Here is a 22,813-nt window from a genome sequence, read left to right as displayed (position 1 = left end):
TATAATATAATATAATATAATATAATATAATATAATATATCAGCCTTCTGAAACATGGAGTCAAGATTCTCATCTCTTCCCTCATCCTGGGGACCCTCAAACACCACCACAGGTAGGTTCCTCAGGTGCCTGGTGTTAGGAGCAAGCTGGGTGCATCACCTTGTCACACAAGGACATGAAATTCCCACTCCATGAGTGTCTACAGAGCAGCAGCTGGGGATGGATGTTTTATTTCATGGAATCATCCAGTGCTTTGGGTTGGAAGGGACCTTAAAGCTCATCCCCTTCCAAGCCATGGCAGAGACACCTTCCAGAGCCCAGCCCTGTCCCCTCACTCCTGCCCAGAGCTGAGCAGCTCCTGGCCACCAGCAGGACCTCACCTGCCACCTCCCACCAGGGACACCCCTCCTGCAGCCCCTGAGCTGGGGCTGCTCCGTGGGGCCAGGAGCCACCAGCTCCAGCAGGCAGCGTCCCACCTTGGCAGGGACCAGGGAGAACTCCGGGCTGGCAAATCCCCAGAAATCAGAGCTGTGAAAGGAGGGTAAAACCCCATCTCTGAGCCCAGGTCTGCTGCATCAGCAGGGTGACGGGCTTGCTGTGCCCTCCCCCGAGCTGCTGCTCCAGCAGTCAGTTCCTTTGGCTGCCAAAGTGAAGCAGGAGCTCCCTAATGAAGATGGAATACTGGATTCATCAGTAGATGATGTAACTGCAAATTGCTGCGATTCATCCCAGCACTTTGGCTCGTGGACAATCTGCTGGGGCTCTGCAGACAGCTCAGACTAATGAGGGGCTGGAGGTGGGAGTCAGCTCTGGAGCTTTAACCCCTAAAATTCACATTCTGGGCTGCCCAAAGGATGCTCTTGCCCCTGGGAGTTGCTGCTGCAGGGGAACATCAGGGGTTGGTGACCCTGGAGCAGCAGGATCTGGTCCCAGGGTGGCTGTGGCATCCCAGGGAGGGCAGCCCCAGCCCAGCAGAGGGGTGCTGGGGGGGTCTGTTTGTTTGGGGAGACCCTTCCTCACATCCCAACATCCCCTCCCTCCCCTCCAGGCTCCCAGTCTGGTGGCATCATCACGAGACACCCAGGAACCAGGGAATCCAAGTCATCCTCCAGCTGGTGGTGACAAGGGGGGTGCCCTGCACCATCCCACCTCAGCATTTCCCTCTCCCTACCTTTGTGAAGGGTTTGATCCCAAAGGAATTGCTCTCAGCCACCTGGTGCAGGTGCAGCATCGTCCTGGGAGTAGTCACAAAAAAAAATGAGAGTCAAAATCCCTCCTTGGCTGCCCTCAGCACCCCCAGCCACCATCTGAGGAACCTGGATGGGACAGGCCACCACAGCACTGCCCCACACAGGCACATCAGCTGGAGCCTTCTCTTGGCAACACAGCCTGGTGGGAGCCAGAAGTAAGAGGGAAAGGGATCTCTGTCTCATTTATCACCCCAATTTCAACTTTAGTGGAGGTGCACCAGGAAATGCCCTCATTTCATAGAAAATCTCTCCACATGCAGAAAGATCCCATTCATGCAATTACTCTCACAATCCCTTATCAGGGGAGTCTCAAAACCCCACTGATGGAGGGAATTTGGATATAAAGGATGAGGAATATCCCTGGGCAGCCCAGGGCTGTCACACCCACCTCTCTGCCACATCCAGCCCTGCCAGCAGCAGTGGGAAGATGTTGAAGCTGCTCTCTCCTTCGGGCTGCTGGGCAACGCGGGCCCTCTCCAGCAGCAAGGTCTGGGGAGGGAAAAGGGGACAGGGAGATGGAAGGGGACAGGGAGATTGAGGAGATGCTCCTGGCAGCTGCCAAGAGGGGCTGGACTTCTCCTTGCAGGGACTCAGCTGGTGTCGGAACCCAGGACATCCCTCTGGGTGTCCAGAGTTGCCAGGACCCCTGCCAGGGGGCTCAGAGACCCTGTCACAGAGCCCAGAACACCTGTGGGTTTGATGATGACCCATGGAGCAAGTTACCAACCTTGTATGAAGACCTGAAAGCCACAGAAGTTTAAGTAGTGTAATAATAAAATTATCACTGGGTGAAAAAGTAGATTTTGGGGGTTTTTAGAGTAGGGCTTTTGGGGACAAGGTGGAGGGACTTGGGTGTGTCCAGCCTTTCTTCTTCTTCTTCTTCTTCTCTACTTCCATCTTCTGCTGTGTTGGTGGCACTTACAGATTGGTTTAGAGCAGAAGCTCACTGTCTAACATAGGTGATAGGTATTGGAAAGTAATTGCAAACATTGTGTACGTAGTTTTTAGTATAAAGACATAACCCCACCCCAGGGGCAGGCAGAGTGCCTGGAACTGTCCTGCTGGATGGACCTCGGCAGGGCAGGAGAAAAATTTTTATAGATAAGAAACAATGAACAACTCTGAGACCCAGAACTGAAGAACTCCAACTCATTCTTCGAACGTGCGGGTGAAACAGAGACTTTCACCTCTCTTGGGGCTGAAATAAACTGCAACCTTCGGTTTGGGGGCTGCTCCTCCCACCCACGGCTGTGCAAGCAAGAGCTGAACCATGATCCAGGCATCAAGGAGCAACCTCAGTGCATGAAAGCAGCACCCACGGACCCTCTGAGCTCCCAGAGGCCTGGGCAGTGCCATGGCCCCAGCAAAGATGCTGCAGGACTGAGATAAGCCATTGCCTGGGCTCCAGACAAGCCCAGATCAGCTCCAGCCTTGCCAAAGGCGTTCAGTGCCAGCACTGGAGGCAGCAATGAGTGTGCAGAGCTGGGGGTCCCCACCCCAGACTGTCCCACGGCCACACCAGGGTGGTTCTGGTGGTTCTAATGGGGACATTGCTGCACAAGGACAGCTCCCCCAGGCCACCAGCTCCCCGTGGGTGCCCAGGGCAGAGCAGGGCCAGCAGTGGAAGCCCTGGTGCCCCCCAGGAGCAGACAAGGCTCAGGGGCATGGGCAGCTCTGATTAAAGAGCCTTTGATGAGAGCCCTGACATGATAAAAGCCCTCTGAGGCTCAGCTCCAGGCGGCCGCGAGGTGCTGCTAATGAAACGCTGAATTATACATTTCCTCATCATCAGCTCATCCCAGCACGGCCCCCAGCTCCCTGCCAGGGACAGGGACAGGCTGGGAGACCCTGCCACACTGCTGACAGAGATTCTGCTCCTTTGGGGCCATTTGGGCACCTCTGGTTTAGGGAGAATAGAGAGCAGAGCAGGGAGCAGAGCATCACCCCTCATGCCCAGACAAGTGCAGCTCAGGGGAGGCTCATCCCCACCCCAAGGGCCCCCATTTTCAGCCAGAGCCCTCCCATTTGAGCACTGTGACAGGTACCTGGAGGTGAGCAGCAGTGACCTGGCCAGTGGCACTGAAATCCAGCGACAGGACCATGGAGAAGCGCGTGGAGCTGCTGCTGTGCCCGGTGGTCACCGACCCAAAGGCTCCCAGCACTGTGAACATGGCCTGGATCTTCTCCACTGCAAAACCACCAGCAGAGCCCCCCTGAGCCACCCTGCAGCTCTGGAGGATGGGTCTCCTCCTGCCTCACCTCTGCTGGGCTCTGTCCCAGCCCTGGGGAGCTGCCCGGCTGTGGGGTCAGCATCCTACACCGGGTGTCCACTGGCAGGAAGGGGATGTGCCAGCCTGCCCAGCCTGTTCCAGGCCGTCCCTCAGCCCTTTGCAAGAGCACGGTGTACCCGAGAGAGATGGGAAATCCAACCCTGCCCTCTGAAGGCGCTGCCTGCTGAGCAGCGTCACCTGTAACCCGAGCAGGTGTGAAATGTGAAAGCGCTGCCCCGAGCACCATTCCAGTGATTCCCTCCTGCTGCTCACAAATCTGCTGAGTCTGCCACGGTGACAGCGGCACTCGAGGCCACATCGGCTGCTTAGGAGCCACCCCAGGGAGCACAAATCCAGGTTTTTGTGTGGCTGTGTGCCCCCAGCCTGCACAGGCTCTGTGTGCTGCCTCTGCCCAGCACCGAGCATCCCTGCCCATACCTGACACCCTGCCTGTGGGAGCCCAGAACATCCCTCTGGCTGTCCAGGATGGCCAGGACCCCTGCCAGGGGGCTCAGAAGCCCTGGCACAGAGCCCAAAAGCACCTGTGGGTTTGATTATGACCCGTGGAGCAAATTACCAACCTTATGTGAAGATCAGCAAGCCACAACAGTTTAGGCAGAATAATAGTGAAGTTACCACGGGGTGGAAAAGGAGATTTTAGGGTTTTTGGTATGGGAGTTCAGGAAGCAAGATGGAGGGAACTGGGCATGTCCAGCCTTTCTCCTTCTTCTTCTTCTTGGCCTCCATCTTCTGCTGTGATGTTGGCACTTACAGATTGATTTAGAGTAGAAGCTCGCTGTCTAACATAGGTAATAGGTACTGGGAAGTTATGGTAAATACTGTATATGTAGTTTTTAGTATAAAGACATAACACTGCCCTGGGGGCAGGCAGAGTGCCTGGAACTGTCCTGCTGGATGGACCTCAGCAGGGCAGGAGAAAGAATTTTATAGATATAAAAACAATAAACAACCTTGAGACCGAGAAATGAAGAGCCCTGACTCCTTCTTCAAGCACCAGGCTGGGAAAAGAGACTTTTGAACTTTTCTCAGGGTCACTCTCATAAGCCAGAGATCCCGACACCTGCCCACACCTGAGCTCCTGCCCATACCTGAGACCTTGCCCATACCTGAGCCCCTGCCCTGCCCATACCTGAGCCCCTGCCCTGCCCATACCTGAGACCCTGCCATCCAGGCTGCCCGCCGTGCCCACCAGGTACTCCAGGGCTCTCTGGCAGCACTGGGTCCTGCCAGCCCCACTGTGCCCCAGGGGGACGATGGCCTGGTCCTGCCTCTGCAGCAGCAGGTTCCTGTAGGCTCTGTGTGCCAGCGAGCAGATGTGGGGGGGGAGGTTTTCCCGCTTCCCCCTGGGAATCTGTGGGCAGGGAGAGGGTGACAGAGCACATCCCAAACAGGCTTCTCACTGAGGAAATCCCGAAGGTGTTCACACTCAGGGTGATGGCTCCTCCCCAGGGTGCAGAACCTCCTGAGTCTGAGTCCTCACAGCTCCCCCAGCCCCAAGACCAAGCACTCCCAGAGCATTCCTGGCCATCAGGACCTTCAGAGCATCCCCCTCCCAAAACGTCCCTGCTCCCGAGTGTTCCCAGAGCATCCCAAGTCCCCAAATGTCCCCAGAGTATTCCCAGTCCCAAATGTCCCCAGACTATTCCCAGTCCCAAATGTCCCAGAGTATTCCCAGTCCCCAAATGTCCCCAGAGCATCCTCGGTCCCAAATGTCCCCAGAGCATCCCCAGTCCCAAACGTCCCCAGAGCATCCTCGGTCCCAAACGTCCCCAGAGCATCCTCGGTCCCAAATGTCCCCAGAGTATTCCCAGTCCCAAATGTCCCCAGAGCATCCTCTGTCCCAAATGTCCCCAGAGCATCCTTGGTCTCAAGTGTCCCCAGAGAATCCTCAGTCCCAAATGTCCCCAGAGCAACCCCGGTCCCAAATGTCCCCTGAGTATCCCCAGTCCCAAATGTCCCCAGAGAATCCTTGGTCCCAAGTGTCCCCAGAGTATCCCCGGTCCCAAACGTCCTCAGAGCATCCCCGGTCCTGCTTGTCCCCAGAGCATCCCCGACTGTCCCCGCACTGTGACGGTCCCACGGTGCCACCTGCCGGCCCCGCCGCGCCCGGCGCCCTCCGCCACTGTCCCCAGGAGGGTTGGTGGCCGCTTCCCGCTGTCCCCGGTCCCTTCTCTCACCTTGGCGGCGCCGTCGGCGGTGCTGGTGGCGATGGCCACCAGGCTGGGCCCCGCGTAGGTGCAGGGCAGGCGGGCTCGGAAGCGCTGCCGCAGCGTGTTCATCACACTGCACTCGTTGAGGCTGATGAGGGCAGCCAGATCCTCAGCCTGGTCCAGGCTGGGGGGGTTGGTCTGGGGAACAGAGACAGAGACCCCTCGAGCTCTGCTGTCATGGCAGGGCTGTGCCAAACCTGCTGGCACCACGACACCTTGGGCTGCAGAAGCATCTTTGTGCCCTGGCACTGTCCCTGCACCCCCAGCCCGGGGAAGGGGCTCACCTGTCATTACAGGACACGAAACAACACGAGTGCACACCCTGTTGCTTTTAAGGTGAAGAAAAGGGGAGTTTACATTTTGATTCTAACATTTATAGTTTCCTAAAAGAGACAGTGGATTGGAGGGTGAAAGCATCACCTCTCCAACGACACTGGGCAAACTAACAGTCTACCAAATTTCCCTTCTTCTATAAAAGAACGTAAAACAGTGAGTTATTTACAGAAAGCGTGTGAGAAAGCTTGCTACAAGAATGTAAACATCAGAAGGCTTAGGAAAATGTTAAAAAATCAGGGGAACACTCACCCTCTGCACGCTGTCCTCGTCCACCTCGGTGACAGCGCCATCCTCGTCCCGGCGCACCCTCACCCTCCCTGCTGGCAGCTCCGGTGTCCCCACGTCTGGTTTCAGCTGTGTGGCTGAAGGAGAGGCTGGTGAGGGCCCCTGGGGTGGGGCAGCCCGGGCAGAGCTGGCTGTGGTGAGTGCCAGGGGCCAAACCCAACCCCGACCCAAACCCAGGAAATCCCTCTGGCTGCCCTGGAGGGCTCGAGCCCCTGCCCAGGGGGCTCAGAGACCTTGGCACAGAGCCCAAGCCCCCTGTGCCTTTGATTTAGCCCTTGGTAAAAACAATTGCCAACCTTTATGTGAAGAATTACAAGTCAAAAGAGTTTAAGTAGAATAATAGTTAGTTTGTCATGGGGTGAAAAATAGATTTTTGAGGTTTTTAGAATGGGGGCTCAGGGTCCCAAGATGGAGGAATTTGGGAGTGCCTTGTCCTTTTTCCTTCTCCTTCCTAGCCTCCATGTTCCAGGTGATGTTGGCACTTTTAGATTGGTTTGGAGTAGAAGCTCACTGTCTAACAAAGGTGATGGGTATTGGGAAGTTATGGTAAACAATGTACATGTTGTTTTTAGTATAAAAAGATAACACCAGTGTGCCTCAACCTGACCTACCAGACAGACCTCGGTGGGTCAGGAAAAGAATGCAATAGATAACAGAAAAAATAAACAACCTTGAGAACGAGAACAAAAGAATCCTGCCTCCTTCTTCAACAGCCAGGCAGGGAAAAAGAGACTTGTACGTAAAGAGACTTGTACGTATCTCAGAGTCACTGTGAGCAGCAGAGATTCTGAGTCTGGGGCACAGCACCCGGAGCCAGCTCTGCCCCTGACACATCTGACCCAGGGAGGGAGGGAGGGAGGGAGAGTTACCGAGTGTGAACCCGTCCTGCTGCATCAGCCACACCTTCTCTGCTTCGTACCAAGCGTCCCTCGGGGCCTGGGGGGAGGAGAGAGGGGAATTGGGCAGGAGCAGGGGGAAAACTGAGCTGAACAAACTGCCTTTGTCCCACGGACAGGGGCATTTCCACACTCCTGCCCATCCAGGCTTGGGGTTCCCTTCCCACCAGCCCCAGCCCCATGGGAAAGGGAGGAACTGCATGAAAGCAGAGAACTGCACCAGTGTCCCAAAACCCAGATAACACCCAGCACATTACCTGGTCCTTGTCTGTGCTCTCGCCTGCTGCCTCTTCATCCTGCTCCTTTTCCATGCTCTTGCTCATCTCTTGGCTCCTTCCCGATGTTTCTTCAGCCTGGTCCTTGTCTGTGCTCTTGCCAATCCCTTTGCTCTCTTTCAGCATCTCTTTACCCTTCCCCAGCTCTTCCTTCACCTTCCCCACCTCTTTTCCCACATCTGTGGACTTCTCTTGGATTCCTCCCGGCTCCCCCTGGAGACCCTCTGACTTGTTTGTGGCTTTTTCAGGCTTTTTGATCTCCCTCGGCTCCTTCTTGCCACCTCCAACATCTTTCTTCATCTTCTCTGGCTCTTTCCTGGCTGACAACAGCTCCTTCTGGGCTTTCACCTTGGCTGGGGGCTCCTCGTGCCTCAGGGGTGTCCCCTTCTCCTTCTTGGTGCTCTCAGGGATTGTCCCCTTCTCCTTCTTGATGCTCTCAGGGATTGTCCCCTTCTCCTTGGTGCTCTCAGGGATTGTCCCCTTCTCCTTCTTGATGCTCTCAGGGATTGTCCCCTTCTCCTTGGTGCTCTCAGGGATTGTCCCCTTCTCCCTCTTGATGCTCTCAGGGATTGTCCCCTTCTCCTTACTGGTGCTCTCAAGGGTTGTCCCCTTCTCCTTTTTGGTGCTCTCAAGGGTTGTCCCCTTCTCCTTCTTGGTGCTCTCAGGGACTGTCCCCTTGAGTGTGTCCCCTTCCTTCACCGGGACTTTGCTGCCTCGCTGGGGGCCCTGGCTGGGTGCAGGGGCTGGAGCTGGGGGGCTGCCCCCCAAGAAATAGTCCTTGGGGCTCTTCCTGGGCCAAGATAGCTTTCCCACCTTGGGAGCCCCCGGGTGAGGGGTCTCTGCTGGTTTGGGGGTGGTCTCTGCTGGTTTGGAAGAAGCCTCTGCCGTTTTGGGGGATGTTTCTGGCTTTGAGGATGTCTCTGCTGGTTTGCAGGGAATCTCTGCTCTTTTTGGGGGTGTCTCCGCCGATTTGGGGGCAGGCGCTGCTGTTTTGGGGGATGTTTCTGCTTTTTTGGGAGGAGTCTCTGCTGGTTTGGGGGCAGGCACTGCTGGGCCAGGTGCAGGGGCTGGGGTTTTGCTGGGCACAGTCCCCAACACAGGGGGCAGCTCCTTGTCTGGGGGGGCTGTGACCCCCTTGCCCCCCTGCCCCTCTGCCTTCAGCCCGTTCCGCAGTGGCCCCTGGCTGGCTGCCGCTCCTCGGCTGTCTCCGTCCTTCCCCACGGGCTGCCAGGAAAGGAGAGGAGCCTGCTGTGACACCTGGGGATGCTGCAGCGTGATGTCATGGTTTGCCTCAGTTTCCCCAGTCCTTCCCCAGGTGTGCCAATCACCTCCCCTTTCCCCTACCCTGACCCCTGCTGAGTGCTGTCTGTCAGTCCTGGCATTCCAGAAGGGCATCGAGTGATTGGCAGAGCTCAAAAGATGCCTCTCAGCCCTGAGGACATTGGGCCATCCAGGTGTCATTTGTCCCCTGAGACTCCCCCCACCCTTACCTGGTTGGTGAGATCCCTACCCCTTCCCTGCCCCTCTCCCCGGGGTTCAAAGGAACAGCAACCACGCGGTTTGGGGAGTTCTGTTGGAGCTGTTGCTGCATTCAGAGGCCTGTGGGCCAGGAATAAAGCTCTGGATCAAAACCTCCATCAGAACTGACTCCTTTCCTTCATCCTCACCTTAAAGCTTCTCCATCAGAGGTAAACCTGAGCTCCTGCATGCCAGCTGCAGCATCCAGATAGCCAAAGGTGTTCCTGGGGACACCCAGCTCCCCTGTGCTGTGTGAGGTCCTGTCACAGACATCTTTTATGAAAAATCCTTTCCTTAGGATTTTTTCCTCCTGAGAAGCTGAGAGGCCTCAGGAACAAAATGCAAACAATGGTTATCTGCTGCTGTGCAATGCAACAGGTGCATCTGGGATTGGCCCATGTTGGTTGTTTCTAATTAATGGCCAATCACAGCCAGCTGGCTCAGACTAGTCGGAGCCACAGAGCCTTTGTTATCACTTCTTCTTTTCTATTCTTAGCTAGCCTTCTGAAGCAATCCTTTCTTCTATTCTTTTAGTATAGTTTTAATATAATATATATCATAAAATAATAAATCAAGCCTTCTGAAACATGGAGTCAGATCCTCGTCTCTCCCCTCATCCTAAGACCCCTGTGAACACGGTCACAAGGTCCCTCAGTGCTCACCTCCTCCTTGGTGCCCACCCTGCTCTCCTTCCTCCTCCGTGCCTCCTTGGCCTCCTGCTCTGTCTCCCGCACCAGCTGCTTGATGAAGCCCCCGGGGATGACCGACAGGAGCAGGGGGGGAGCAGACGGGGGTGGCCCCCGGTCCTCGTCACGAATCTGGGGTGGGGAGCACAGGGGGGGGTCACAGGGCAAGCAGGGGGACAGGAGCCAGCACAGCCTGTTAGTGGCAGCAGGGCTGAGCACAGCGTCCTGCTCAGGCTGGGCACAGCACCCTGCCCAGGCTGGGCACAGCACCCTGCCCAGGCTGAGCACAGCACCCTGCCCAGGCTGAGCACAGCGTCCTGCTCAGGCTGGGCACAGCACCCTGCCCAGGCTGGGCACAGCACCCTGCCCAAGCTGAGCACAGCGTCCTGCCCAGGCTGGGCACAGCACCCTGCCCAGGCTGAGCACAGCACCCTGCCCAAGCTGAGCACAGCGTCCTGCTCAAGCTGAGCACAGCACCCTGCCCAGGCTGGGCACAGCACCCTGCCCAGGCTGGGCACAGCACCCTGCCCAGGCTGAGCATAGCGTCCTGCCCAGGCTGGGCACAGCACCCTGCCCAGGCTGGGCACAGCGTCCTGCCCAGGCTGGGCACAGCACCCTGCCCAGGCTGGGCACAGCACCCTGCCCAAGCTGAGCACAGTGTCCTGCTCAAGCTGAGCACAGCACCCTGCCCAGGCTGGGCACAGCACCCTGCTCAGGCTGAGCACAGTGTCCTGCTCAAGCTGAGCACAGCACCCTGCCCAGGCTGAGCACAGCGTCCTGCCCAGGCTGAGCACAGCGTCCTGCCCAGGCTGGGCACAGCGTCCTGCCCAAGCTGAGCACAGCGTCCTGCCCAGGCTGGGCACAGCACCCTGCCCAGGCTGGGCACAGCACCCTGCCCAAGCTGAGCACAGCGTCCTGCCCAGGCTGGGCACAGCACCCTGCCCAAGCTGAGCACAGCGCCCTGCCCAGGCTGGGCACAGCACCCTGCCCATGCTCGGCACAGCACCCTGCCCAGGCTCCTGCCGAGGGCACCAGGCTGGGTCAGGGATGCTGTGGGAGCAGAAGCACCGAGAGGAAAAGGCCAAAGAGAAGTGCCCAGATTGGTGCAGCTCCCATGGTCTGGTGCAGCAGGAGCCCACTGCCAGCTCTGCTCTGGGCCAGCAGCCCTGGTGTGGCCACCAGAGGAACCATCCTGGCTGCAACCAGGCAAGAAGCAGCTCCAGCATCACCACAGCCACATGCAGGTCTCAGGGCAAAACCAGCCCCACTTCCCACAGCTTTTCCAGCAGCAGCACCAGCATCAAACCCTGCCTGCCAGCTCATGAAAATCACTCAGGCAGGCGGAAATCACTCAAACCAAAACACTCAGGTTGTGGGGGAGCTCAGAGCCAGGGGACCGGGCACAGCACGAGGGAGCTGTGGGGATGTGACCCCGGGGCTGCTGCAGTGACACCCCCCAGCGCTGAGCTCCCAGGCAGCCCAAAAACAGCAGCAGTGCCAGGACTGAGACTTTCCTTCTGCTCCCAGAGCGCGAGGCGCGAGGAGATGGCCATGGTGGCGGCGAGGCAGGACGGTGCTGTGCAGAGACACGTGGGGACACACAGGGCAGAGAGAGAGCAGAGAGTTAGCCAGGGGCTGGCCCCAGAGCTGTGCCAGGCTGGCAGCACCCTGACCAATTGAATAGTGGATTTGTCTTTAGAAACCAGCTGTGGGTCAGCTGGTGGATAAAACCAGCACTGGGAGGTAAAAGAAACAATGGGAAGGATTCCACTGATTGATGAATGGAAAAGGATATTTGCTTTTACAAATGAACTTTAGGTTTGCTGATTAAAGAAAGTAGGCATTGAAAGATGAAAGAAACAATGGGGAAGAAAAACCCCTAAATTCCATAAGAAGTAAAAGTTAAAAGGGAGGGTTATACATTAGAGGCAAATCTTTGGTATCAGGCATTCTGGGAAGTCTGTACCTCTCAAGTACCTCAGCCAGTGGGGAAAGAGAGAAGGGAAATGTGGCCAGGAAATTGGGATAAAAAGGGAGGCTGCGTCCTCCAAAAATTGGAGAGATCCCAGGGGAATGCCCCATGGCCTCTCCCTTTATTTGAATAAAGTCAAAGGACTCCTCTGTCTCCTCTTTGGACATAAACCTCTGGCGTTTGTGGATTAATTTTCCTAACACCAGGCATTGCCCAGCTGAGCCCGCAGCACCAACTGGAGCACGGCAGGGGACAGGGAGGCCACCAGGGCAGCGTGGGGAGGTGGTGGCACGGAGGGTTGGTGGCACGGGGGTGATTGAAGCTGGGACCCCACAGCCCCGGGCTGGGTGGCCGCAGGAGCCCATCCGTGCCCCACTCGGGGCCGGGCGCGGTTTCACCTGTCGGGATCATTCATGCACCGAGCGCGTCGGGGCTCGTCGGGCCCGGCCGTGCCTCCCCGGCAGCCGCATCTCCTTGTACAGTAAAGGGCAGGAGCGGCCAGGAGCGGGCTGGGAATGTCACTGCCTTCCCGGGCGGCTGCCCCACGTGCTCTCAGGGACCGCCGCTGCCCCCGCGCTGTCCCCAAGCCGGGCTCGAACCGGCCCCGATGGCCCCGCAGAGCCCGGAGGGGGCGAGCGACACGGCATTGCCACCCCCAGCCCGGCCGGAGAGGGACCCTCCTCGGGGAAACCGAGGCACGGAGGGGACGTGCCTGGGCCAAGCACCCAGGGTGGCACCAGGGTGGCACCAGGGTGGCACCAGCACCGCGCTGCCCCCGCTCAGGACACAGCCCCAGGCGGGCCGAGGGCTTTCGGATCGGTCCTAACTCGGGACCCGCTCCTGCTGCCACCCTGGTGTGTGCCACGAGGCCACCGAGGGGTCCCCAGCCACCGCCCTGCCCAGGGCAGGAGCAGCGTCCCCGTCCCCATCCCCGCTCCCATCGCTGCCCTGTCGCGTTTCTTTCCCCGGCACAGCCCCACCACCCCCGGAGCCGGGGCTGCCGCTCTCGCCATCCATTCCCAACTAAAAACACGGACTACAGCCCATTCCCAACTAAAAATAGCCCTCCCGGCCGAGGGGACCCCGACCCCCACCCCAGGGGCCCCCCAGGTGCCGGTACCTGGCGGGGGCGGTGGGTGCTGCTGTCCCACACCGGCACCGGGATCCCGGCGAGCCGAGAGCGGCGGCGGCGGCAGCGCCGAGAGGGTCAGCGGCCGCCTCCCCCCGCCCCCGCCGCGGTGGCAGCTGAGGTGACACATGTCACTGCTAAAAATACCCGCGGCGGTGGCACCGGGGCCTCGGCTGGGGAGAGACGGTGGCACCGCGGGGCCCTCCTGCTCCTTGGCTTCCACAGCGGCTGGCACACGTGTGTCACCCGTGCCCTCCTTGGTGCACACCTCTGCGCCCCAAAGAAATGGGGGAAACGCTGTGGTTGGGTGTGAGCCCCCCCAGGACACTCTGGTGCTACCCAAGGGGGACAGCCTGGGGCTGGGAGCCCAGCACGGGGCTCCCCAGCGCACCCCAGTTCCCCCAGCAGCCCCAGCCCTGAGGTGGGGCTGAGCTGGAGGAGGACCTGGGAGCAGAGCTCAAAATAGCCCCTGGCACCAGCACCAGCATGGTCAGCACCCGGCCAGGGCAGGTGGGAGGGGAGCAGCACAGTGGACACGTGGTGACCACATGGGGAAAAGGGTGACCCCCCCCAGGGCACAGCAGGACCTGTGTCCCACATGTCCCAGCTGCCAACAGCCAGTCAGGGGCCATGTCACCTGCTCAGGACAAGTCCAGCTCCACAGGGGCAATGTCCCCACCTCGGCCACTCTGACCCACATCTGACCCAAAAGCTCCGCGGATACACCCAAGGCACTGGCACCCACTGCCAGAATGGCTCTGGTAGTAAGAAAGGAAACAGGATTGTCAGTCTGGAGTCCCCTGGCAGGAGGCTGAGGTTGGGTGAGCATCTCACCAACCCCAATCCCAGCTGGGAACAGCATGAGGATGTGGTTTCCATGACCCTTTCCAGGTGGCACTGCAGGGACGAGGGAGCCTGGCCACTGTTGATGGAAGGCCACCCTTGGTCACTTGTCACACACCTCCCAGTCCTGGCACAGCCAGCACTGTCTCACCTGCAGGACACAGCTGATGTGTCCCTCAGAAAAACCAGGACAAACAGCGTGCACAGGGCTGGGGGAAGGGACTTACCTGTACATGGGGCAGTGGGGTCCATCCAGTACATCCCAGTAGATCCCAGTTCAGCCTCGCGGAGGGCGCGGGAAGGGACGGGTGACACGGAAAGAACAGGACACTGGCACACACGCAAAGGACGGTTTTTATTGGGGTCTGGTCGTAGGAGAGCAGTTGTACTGACCAACACACAGAAGCAGCTTAGCTGTGCCAAAATAATCCGTTAAAAAAATACTGGCGGCAAGAACCGAGTGTGGCACACCCGCCACGACGGGGCTGTAAACTCCGGGACAGTCCGTGAGGAGCGAGGCCACAGCTCCTGGGAACCTCCTCCCCACAATAAATATGGAAAGAGCCAAGTACATAAAACAAGGACTGATCTCATCGATACAATATCTAAAGTTATTTACAGATCCTGGCTTTGCTTACCATTAATTACACATTTTGGACAGGTTCTCTTTCGATCGTTTCCTTCATCGCGAGTAGCTGTTCGTGTGAATCTGCTCCTTTTTGTTTTAAAGGACCTGGTGAGGCACTGGAAGTGCTCACAAATCCCCTCTCCGAGGATGCTCCTGCTTTATTCTGTTTTTCACACACATTTTTTGGTGCCATCTCACTATCTGCTCTCTCTCCCTTTCCCTGAGGAGATGCCTGCTACCAACAGCAAAGCCTCTTCCCAGCCCATCTCCTTTTCCAGCCTGGAAACACAGCGTGTCACACAAACCCAGACCAACCTGGCCCTGGACAAAGCCACCTTCCTGCAGCTGTCCCCAGGTTCTCTGCCAAATCCCTGCCTGGACACACCCCAGGCCAGCAGCGCTGTCCCCAGCACGGCACCGTTCCAGGGGTGACACTGAGGAGCCACAATGCCACCAGCACTGCCAGCTCCCCTCTGCCTCCAGGCACAGCTTGGGCTACAGCTCACCCCAAAATCCAATTGGATCAGAGAGGGAAATGGGAAAGAAGGCAGAGATTACTCCAGGGAGCACAGCAGGGATCCCTCCCTGCCCCAGGCAGCCCCTCAGCACGGAGAGAACTTCAGCAGCAGTGTGGCAATGGAAAATGCCACATTTCACCCAGAAATGCCACAGGGATCAGCCCTGACCAGCACAGACCCCCAGCCCCACCACTGTGGAAACTGAGAGCACACAATGTTACACCTCAAGTACTCCTCAAACTGCACAGGCCAGGCTCACAACTGGAATTATTTTTAGGAACTGAGCAAACTGATAACTTCAGGGCTATTTCTGTACCTCACTGGGGACAGAGGTGCTGGGGATGCCTCTGCAGATGTGCCCAGATGTGCCCAGCAGAGGCAGCTCCTGGAGAGATGGCACCACAGAGGGGTCCTGCCTGGGTGTCACCCTCCCCACACCCTGAGGGACAGTCCCTGCAGGGTCCCTGGTGGCCGCCACCCCCCTGAGATGTGACACCAAGCAGGGTCCTGCCCTGGCCCTGGCTCCAGGACAGTGATCTGGCACTGCTCCTGCCTCAGGATCCTGCTTTGAAGGATCAAGTGATGCCCCTGGAACACCAAACCCATCTCCAGTGAGGACATTTTGGGTCCTGAGCCCAGCCCTGTGTCCAGGCTCTGCCTCCACTCGCTCCTTCCCCTGGGAATGACAGAGCTCTGCAATTCCCTGACGGCTGAGCTGGATCAAACACCACACTGACTCCTTGCACCAGTTTAGGTCATTAATTCTCTTTAACTCAGCACAGATTCCTGTGAATAAACACTTGCTCTGGGAATGCTGAGGGACAAAGGAGAAATTTGGAAATATCCCATGGAGGGGTGGATTTGCAGGAGTTTTCCACCTGAGATGGTCCTGACTGAGCCTGGAGTCCCTGTGCTGGGAGAGAAGGGCTGCACAGGCTCAGGAAATCCATCCCTAATTTGTCATGAAAAACAGAATAAAGCTGGCTGATCCTGCTTGAAAGGAGCTGCCACTTCCATACATATACGGAGCAGAAATTCTGTGGAATGTCAGAAGTTGGAGAAACATGTATTTAATAAATAATATAAAATGCTTTTTTCTGTTAAAATAGAATTCTCGGGTTTATACCTACAGAGCATAGCAACCTTTACATAAACAAAATAAAGCTGAGTCTGTGATGATTAGTTTAACACAAAATAAAAATACAATTTAACAATAGTATTAAAACAGCCGATGTTCCATCCACACAATATGTACACCATGGAATAGAAACCAACAGGAAACAAAAGTAGATTATCTTGAAACTCCTCAGACATTTGGATATACATCTTTTCTCTGTATATTTTAGATATTTTCCTTTTTTCTTTTTTTTTTTTTACAATATTAAAATTAATACTATGCTTTGTCAAAATACGCTTTTCAGATTTTTTTCTTTAATTCGTAGAACTGACTCATTCCTTATATTAATCAACACCACTAGAATTATTTCTTGCCTACTGTACACTTCAAAGAGCCCTTCCTCTGGGGATATTTTGGGTGCAAACACCTCAGAGGCGGAGGAGCCGTGTCACTGCCACGTGCTGGGGGTGACACCGCCCTGCCACGGGCTGCAGGACACGGATATGGACATGGGATCAAGGAACCTGCTCCTGAAGCTGACCAGCTGCCAGGGAAAGAGCAACTCAGAGCTCCAGGGATTTCAGTCCTCGTGAGCTGATTCCCTGCAAACCCCAGGAATGACGGGGCTGGGGCTGGTCCTGCTCAGGGAGCATCAACCCCGAGAGCTCCTCTGGGCACCAGTGGCCACTGTGGGCAGGATCACAACCAAAACAAGTTCTGTTTTTAGCACAAACCTGTGTTTCCACCACCTCCACACGGCTGTAAACACCTGATTTATCCTGATTTGTCTCAAAGCCAAACACAACCTCGCAATTTAATTTCTGGGTTTTCCCGCCTTGGTAGAAGTGGGAGAGGAAAATCTTCACTGGGTTTCTAAAGGGAGCTGCTGAATTACAGAATCATGGAATATCCTGAGCTGGAAAGGACCCAAAAGGATCATCAGAGTCCAACTCCTGTCTGTGCTCAGGGCAGCCCCAAGAAATTCAGGAAAACTCGACTGTGACTAAGGCAAGGTCTATCCCCCAAGCTGCTCTCTCCCTACCTGCCAGGCTTCCCTTCCCAGACACACTTCCAGCTATTATTAGCCTGCTCCAAGATTTTTTGAAGCCTGCTGGGGGGTGGGGGAACATACCAGGAATGTCAATCCCAGCTGGATCCACTCCAGCATTACTCCAGCTTTTCTCACAGCAGCACTTTGGGAAGAACCCGTGAGCCTGCAGCCGAGGCTCTGCTGGACCAGGGACAAGAACACAAAAAGCTCAAACACAACCAAGAGGAAGAAGATTTACACTTGGAGAAATGGATGGCCAACACTTGGATGAAGGATTGAAAAAAAAAAAACCCACAAAAAACACCCCAAAGTAAATGCTCCTTTAACGGTTTCATGAATTTGCAAAATAATTAGCAAAGAAATGAGAGATCCTAAACACACAGCCAAAGACCCTCCTGCAGATTAACACCACCAGGAATCTTTGTCCAAAACAAAAACTTCAGAGACTCTGGTTCCTACATCAGGAAGGAGCAGACTGGGGCAGCATCCAGGATTTTCTGGTTTGGAGGGTGCAATTCCAGCTCTCCCTCCACACCAGCACATCCAGTCACTTCCACACAGAGCCCCATCTCTTACTGGGATCCCACCTCCGTTCAGGAGTTTGTCACTGTGATAACCTCCCCTCTCCTAGCTGCACAGTTAGATAAAAGTCACAAAAATAAAGCTATTTTCAATTGTCAATAAATCACAGCTGGCTAAAGAAACCCAAATCTTTTCCTGCCCCCTCCCACTGCAGGTTGGACGGGGCAGCAAAGACCACAATAATGAGAATATTCCAGGGCCATCCCAACTCCATCACATTTCAAAATAAATGTATTTCCCTAAGACAATATACAGCCTTCATTTCACATAAAATCTCTGGGTTTGAGGCACAATTTCCCAGCTGATGACCTGTTCCTCTCTCACTAACACTGGCACCGGAATCTGCTGACAGGGAGTGAGAGTGAAATCCAGCCATGGAAAATAACTGAAGGAGAAGAATGGGACTGAGCAGGGACTAAGAAAGCAAAAACAAGTTACACAAGAACTATGAGAAGGTTTTGACACCATCTGAGGGCTTTTTTTCTAAATCAAGGAGAAAAACATGAGCATTGCATGGTATTGTAGGGAAAGCTGAACCACGGCCAGTGGGATGAGGCATTTTTTATCCCAAACATTTTTTAAATACCACACAAAGAATCATGGAATTGTTTTAGGTCAGAAAAGACCTCCAAGATCATCAAGTCCAACCTTTGGCCAATCACCTCTGACACTGCTCCTTACAGAGGAGCTGAGATGCTCAACAGGAGTGACAGAGAGGCTGGTGCTGTTTACACAGAATAACTTAGAAAATAAATAAGGGGGGGGGAAAAAATCACTGAAAGAAACCACTTTCTCAGGGGGGTATTTTCTAGAATGCATTTTCCCTTTGGTGCAGCCCCAGGTGGCCAGGCAGGGTTTGCACAAGCTGTGCAGCAAACCCAGCTCCCATGCAGAAGCAAACAGAGCCACTTTCACTACTTCCCTCCAAGGAACTCTGTGGTGATCTGACAGCCACACACGCTCAAACCACGCACAACTTCTACTCCCACTGACACAGGCACAGCTCCACTCTCTTCAGGGACTGAGAGTTGTACCTCTGTAGCTGGGAAGAAAAATCTTTTCTAAGCTGTTCACTGAATTGGAAAAACAGCTTAAGTTCAGCCCTGATCCCTCTCTTAGAAACCACCACAACACCCAGCTTGGGGAAGCTGTGGGACAGCTCAGGATGAGATCCTTCCTTCAGCAAGACTCTCCACCCTGATGCCTCAGGTAGAATTAACATAAACCTGGCATTTGATCGGCTCGTCCATGCTCAGTTTTCTCACACTGCTCTCACTGTGGGCAGTTTGAACTCTTCAGAACAGAAAATGAGAGATCCTTTCCCAAGGTGAGCTGTGATATGTGCACGAACCTCCTGGGCTGGGCTCCAGGGGATTTTTGGGGATTTCTGGGGATTTCTATGCTATGGGAACACACCTGTGTACAGCAGAGGAGGATCCCGAGTCCCAGGACTGAGGAGTGATCCGGGATACGTACCGAGGTACCCACACACACCTGAACCCAGCACATGCTCTAGAATGCACTGGATTTGAATCATTTCTTTTTAATTTTTTTTTTTAAAAAGTGCAGTTGACCTGAAATGGAAAAGAACTGTCTTTTATGTTCACTGTAAACTTGTCAAAAGGAATCTGCTCTTTAAAAACTGTGCTAAAATAGTCAATTTATACAACAGAGCACTAGATGAAGCTACCATAAATTCCTCTTCACCAATTATTACTCTATTGTGTCAGTTATAGTACTGCATATACGTAGAAGAAGCAAAACTGGTGGTAGCTACTATTAGTGAGTACAACAAACCCAGGGAATAATTCGAGTTCAACGCTCCCATGAAGTAGCAATAACATTTAAACCACAGGACAGTTAAGAATTTCAGTACTTTGAAGTGCATCAGAGTCACACTGTTGATCATCAGCAGTATGGAGCAAGGTTATCAGAGAGAGTCAGCAGTAATGGTCGGGGAGGACACGGCAACACCACAGAGTGAGGGGGGGCACCCACCACGGTCCGTCGGTGTCACCACGGGAGTGTCACCCCCCTGCCAGCCAGGCCACGGCAGGGACAAAGCCTCTTCCTTCCTTCCTTCCTTTTTCCTTCCTTCTTTCCATCAGTAGTTCCAGAGGGACGGAGCTCGGGCGGGCCCCGCCGGGGGTGTGGAGCAAGGAGCAGCCTCTGGGCTTGGTGACCTCCAGCGCTGCTGCTGCTGCTGCTGCTGCTGCCAGGGGCAGGGTCCCCACCCCTGCTGCAGACACAGAGTCCTGACGTGATCCCAACGCTGTAAACATGGAGCTCCTCCTCCTCCAGGCACATCCCGCCTCCGGCACGCTGCACAAAGTCATTCGTTCACAAGGATTCTGGGACGCTCTGCAGGTTCACCAAGCAGCTCTCCCTGCGGGAAGGTGGTGGGTGCCTCCTACAGCCCGTTGCTGTTCCTGTGGCTGAGCGGGGGCTTCGAGAGCTCCACCACCGTGGAGCGGGATTTGTTGAGGAACTTTGGAGCCCGGCGCAGCAACCTCTGGGCCTCGGTGAAAGCCTCTGTCAGCTCCTTTTTCCACTGGACAAACTCGGGGTCGCTCTGCAAGAGACACAGAAGGAGTTTGGCACTTTATCCTACGTGGCCAATGGTGTCTTCTCTTGTAGCCACATTTCTCTTCAAAGAGAAAACCAAGGCACAGATCTTCCCAAGAATATTTCTGGGTCGCACATTCTCTGAACCTCAGAGAAAGGAAAAACAATTCTCATCTCGTTTGCTGTGCCCGTGTTTGTTCACATTATGGAAGATTGGTTACCTGAAGAGAATTGGTAATTAGATTCTGGTGTGAGTGTTTTGATTCACTGACCGAGTGAATCCAGGTGAGAGGAATGGTGGATTTGTCTTTACAAACAAGCCGTGGGTCTGCTGGGAGATAAAACCAGCACTGGGATATAAAAGAAACAATGGGATGGATTCCACTGATTGATGAACGGAAAAAGATACTTGCTTTTACAAATAAACTTTAGGTTTGCTGCTAAATGAAACTAGGCATTGAAAGATGAAAGAAACAATGGGGAAGAAAAGCCCCTAAATTCCATAAGAATTAAAAGTTAAAAGGGAGGGTTATACATTAGAGGCAAATCTTTGGTATCAGGTGTTTTGGGAAGTCTGTACCTCTCAAGTACCTCAGCCAATGGGGAAAGAGAGAAGGGAAATGTGGCCGGGAAATTGGGATAAAAAGGAGGCTGTGTCCTCCAAAAATTGGAGAGATCCCAGGGGAATGCCCCATGGCCTCTGCCTTTATTCAAATAATCAAAGGACTCCTCTGTTCCTTTTTTGGACATAAACCTCTGATGTTTGCGGATTAATTTTCCTAACACAGGTTTGTGTGTCAGGACTGTTGGCTGACAGTCACGAGATGCTGTGCAGGGGAGTGCAGCTGAGTGCTTGGCAGATTCAGTTTAGATGTAATGTAATATAGTATAGAATAATATAGTATAATAAAGTAATTAATTAGCCTTCTGATATCACTGGAGTCCTCCTCATCATTCCTCTCCTTCATTGGGGGCAAAAATATCTCCGATATTCTCTGTCAGACAGCACCTTGGGGAAGATATTTTAATTTTCCAAAGGAATGAGCAACTTTGGCTATTGCCCATGTGCAATTCTCCATCACCTCAATGAAAGCTGGTACAATGTTTTGAGGATTTGAGCACTCCCCCTTCCACACATGAGCTCCAGCAGGTCCCCACAGTGAGACATGAGCCAACGAGGCCCTTGGAGCTTGAGAAGTTTTTAGCTATTTAATAAACCCAACTCATTTTGTCCCAAATACCACTGAAATCCATGACAAGCTGCAGGTTTCCTGCTTTCAGAACTCAAGGGTGATAAACATTGGTATTTTATCAGTAACTAAGGTACTTGGCTCTGCTCCACCAAGTGCCTCAATTAACATGCAACAGGATGAGCAGAAAAACTTTTGTCAATTGTTTATCACATGCAAAACAATCTGATGAAGTTATCAAAAAATCAAGTCTTACCTCACACTGTAGGACAAACTGTTTTCCTCCTTTAATTCTCAGTAAGATGCATTTCTTATCTTTAATTTGTGTTTCTTCAACAGATACTATTTGTTCCATTGTCAGCAAGTTTTGCTGCAGCATTTGCAAAAGAGCAGAGAATTAATTGAAAAAAACTCTGTTGCCCATCAAATAAAGCCACTATCTCATTTTCCTGGACTATCCACATGAATTAAGTGATGCACATTAAATGTCATTATACAAACATTTATTTCTGAAGGCTGGGTCATGAACTAAAGATAGATAGTAAGGTAAGAGAGATTTACAAGGGGCTTGGTTGCTTCAATAGTGACAACAAAATATCAGTTTTAAAAGCCAGTAATGACAGCATGAAATAAGAATCTACAAATAGGTGTGTCTGCAAACAGAATATTAACTATTTTCCCTCAAGAGTTGCATATAATTTGATACATTTTTCAAGCATTACTGTTATTACCCAAAAAAAGGCAATTTCACTACTTCAAAGAGCTGAAAGGGAATATTTCAGCACTGAATACTTACAAAGAGAACATACACAACAGTGTGCAGGAAAACTCTCCCTATGGACTGCAGAGTACACAATGTCTTAAATTCCAAATGCTTCCTTAATTTAAATATACAAATTATCTGCCCTGCACATGAGCACAGCTGGGCTACACTACAGCCACTATAGCATTTTCTTGGAAACAAAATGCTATAGCATTTGTCACCTTACCAGTTTGTGTTTTTTTGTATAAATAGTCCAGAGGTCCTAAATGAAAAACAACACCATCAACTACCAAAATCCTTTAAAAACACAACAAAGCAAACAAAGGATTCTCAAGTCAACTTTACGTCTCCTGTGTGCATTGCAAGCTATGTGTTAACTACAGTGAGACAGCAGAGAAGATACTCAAAGGGGCTTTTACTCAGAGAAAACTCCTTCCCCAGGAGAACTCCTGGGCTATCCAGGTGTGTCCCAGCTCCACCTGCCTTCCAGCAGAGCTCCCAGGGCCCCTCACTCACCCGGGACTCTCCTTCTCCTCGCCACTCCAGCCGGTTGGGGAAGAGGTAAAAGTAACGCCGCTGCCACTGAGTCAGGAAGGGGTTCCCCAGCTTGAGCATGTAGCCATGCATGATACAGTCCTTCCCCAGGGCATAATCTAAACCAAGAGGAGATGTTAGCAAAGTGCCAGGAGGTGCAGCTGAAAGCATTCT

At 53.9% G+C, this 22,813-nt stretch overlaps 2 protein-coding genes across 2 annotated transcripts in view; both read right to left on the bottom strand.

Moving 5' to 3' along the window:
- Positions 1–13,952, bottom strand: part of MYO18B (myosin XVIIIB) — a 66,469-nt gene extending 52,517 nt beyond the window's left edge. Inside the window, 12 exon segments of the mRNA XM_036393417.2 lie at positions 1,172–1,235; positions 1,639–1,739; positions 3,296–3,438; positions 4,694–4,892; positions 5,719–5,889; positions 6,337–6,449; positions 7,242–7,308; positions 7,526–8,767; positions 9,724–9,879; positions 12,319–12,431; positions 12,840–13,118; positions 13,919–13,952. Of these exon segments, the coding sequence (XP_036249310.1) occupies positions 1,172–1,235; positions 1,639–1,739; positions 3,296–3,438; positions 4,694–4,892; positions 5,719–5,889; positions 6,337–6,449; positions 7,242–7,308; positions 7,526–8,767; positions 9,724–9,879; positions 12,319–12,431; positions 12,840–13,118; positions 13,919–13,952 (2,682 nt within the window).
- A 75-nt stretch (positions 13,953–14,027) lies between these two features.
- GRK3 (G protein-coupled receptor kinase 3) overlaps positions 14,028–22,813 on the bottom strand; it is a 61,702-nt gene continuing 52,916 nt past the window's right edge. Inside the window, exons 19-21 of the mRNA XM_036392978.2 lie at positions 22,622–22,758; positions 21,599–21,712; positions 14,028–20,159 (exon numbers count right to left, since the gene is read on the bottom strand). Coding sequence (XP_036248871.1) covers positions 19,998–20,159; positions 21,599–21,712; positions 22,622–22,758 — 413 coding nt within the window. The 3' untranslated portion in view covers positions 14,028–19,997. The remainder of the gene's footprint in view (positions 20,160–21,598; positions 21,713–22,621; positions 22,759–22,813) is intronic.

The sequence above is a fragment of the Molothrus ater genome, chromosome 18 (assembly GCF_012460135.2).
Source record: "Molothrus ater isolate BHLD 08-10-18 breed brown headed cowbird chromosome 18, BPBGC_Mater_1.1, whole genome shotgun sequence".
NCBI lineage: Eukaryota > Metazoa > Chordata > Aves > Passeriformes > Icteridae > Molothrus > Molothrus ater.
Note: the sequence above shows the minus strand (reverse complement) of the source record. Positions and strands in the feature narration are given on the sequence as shown.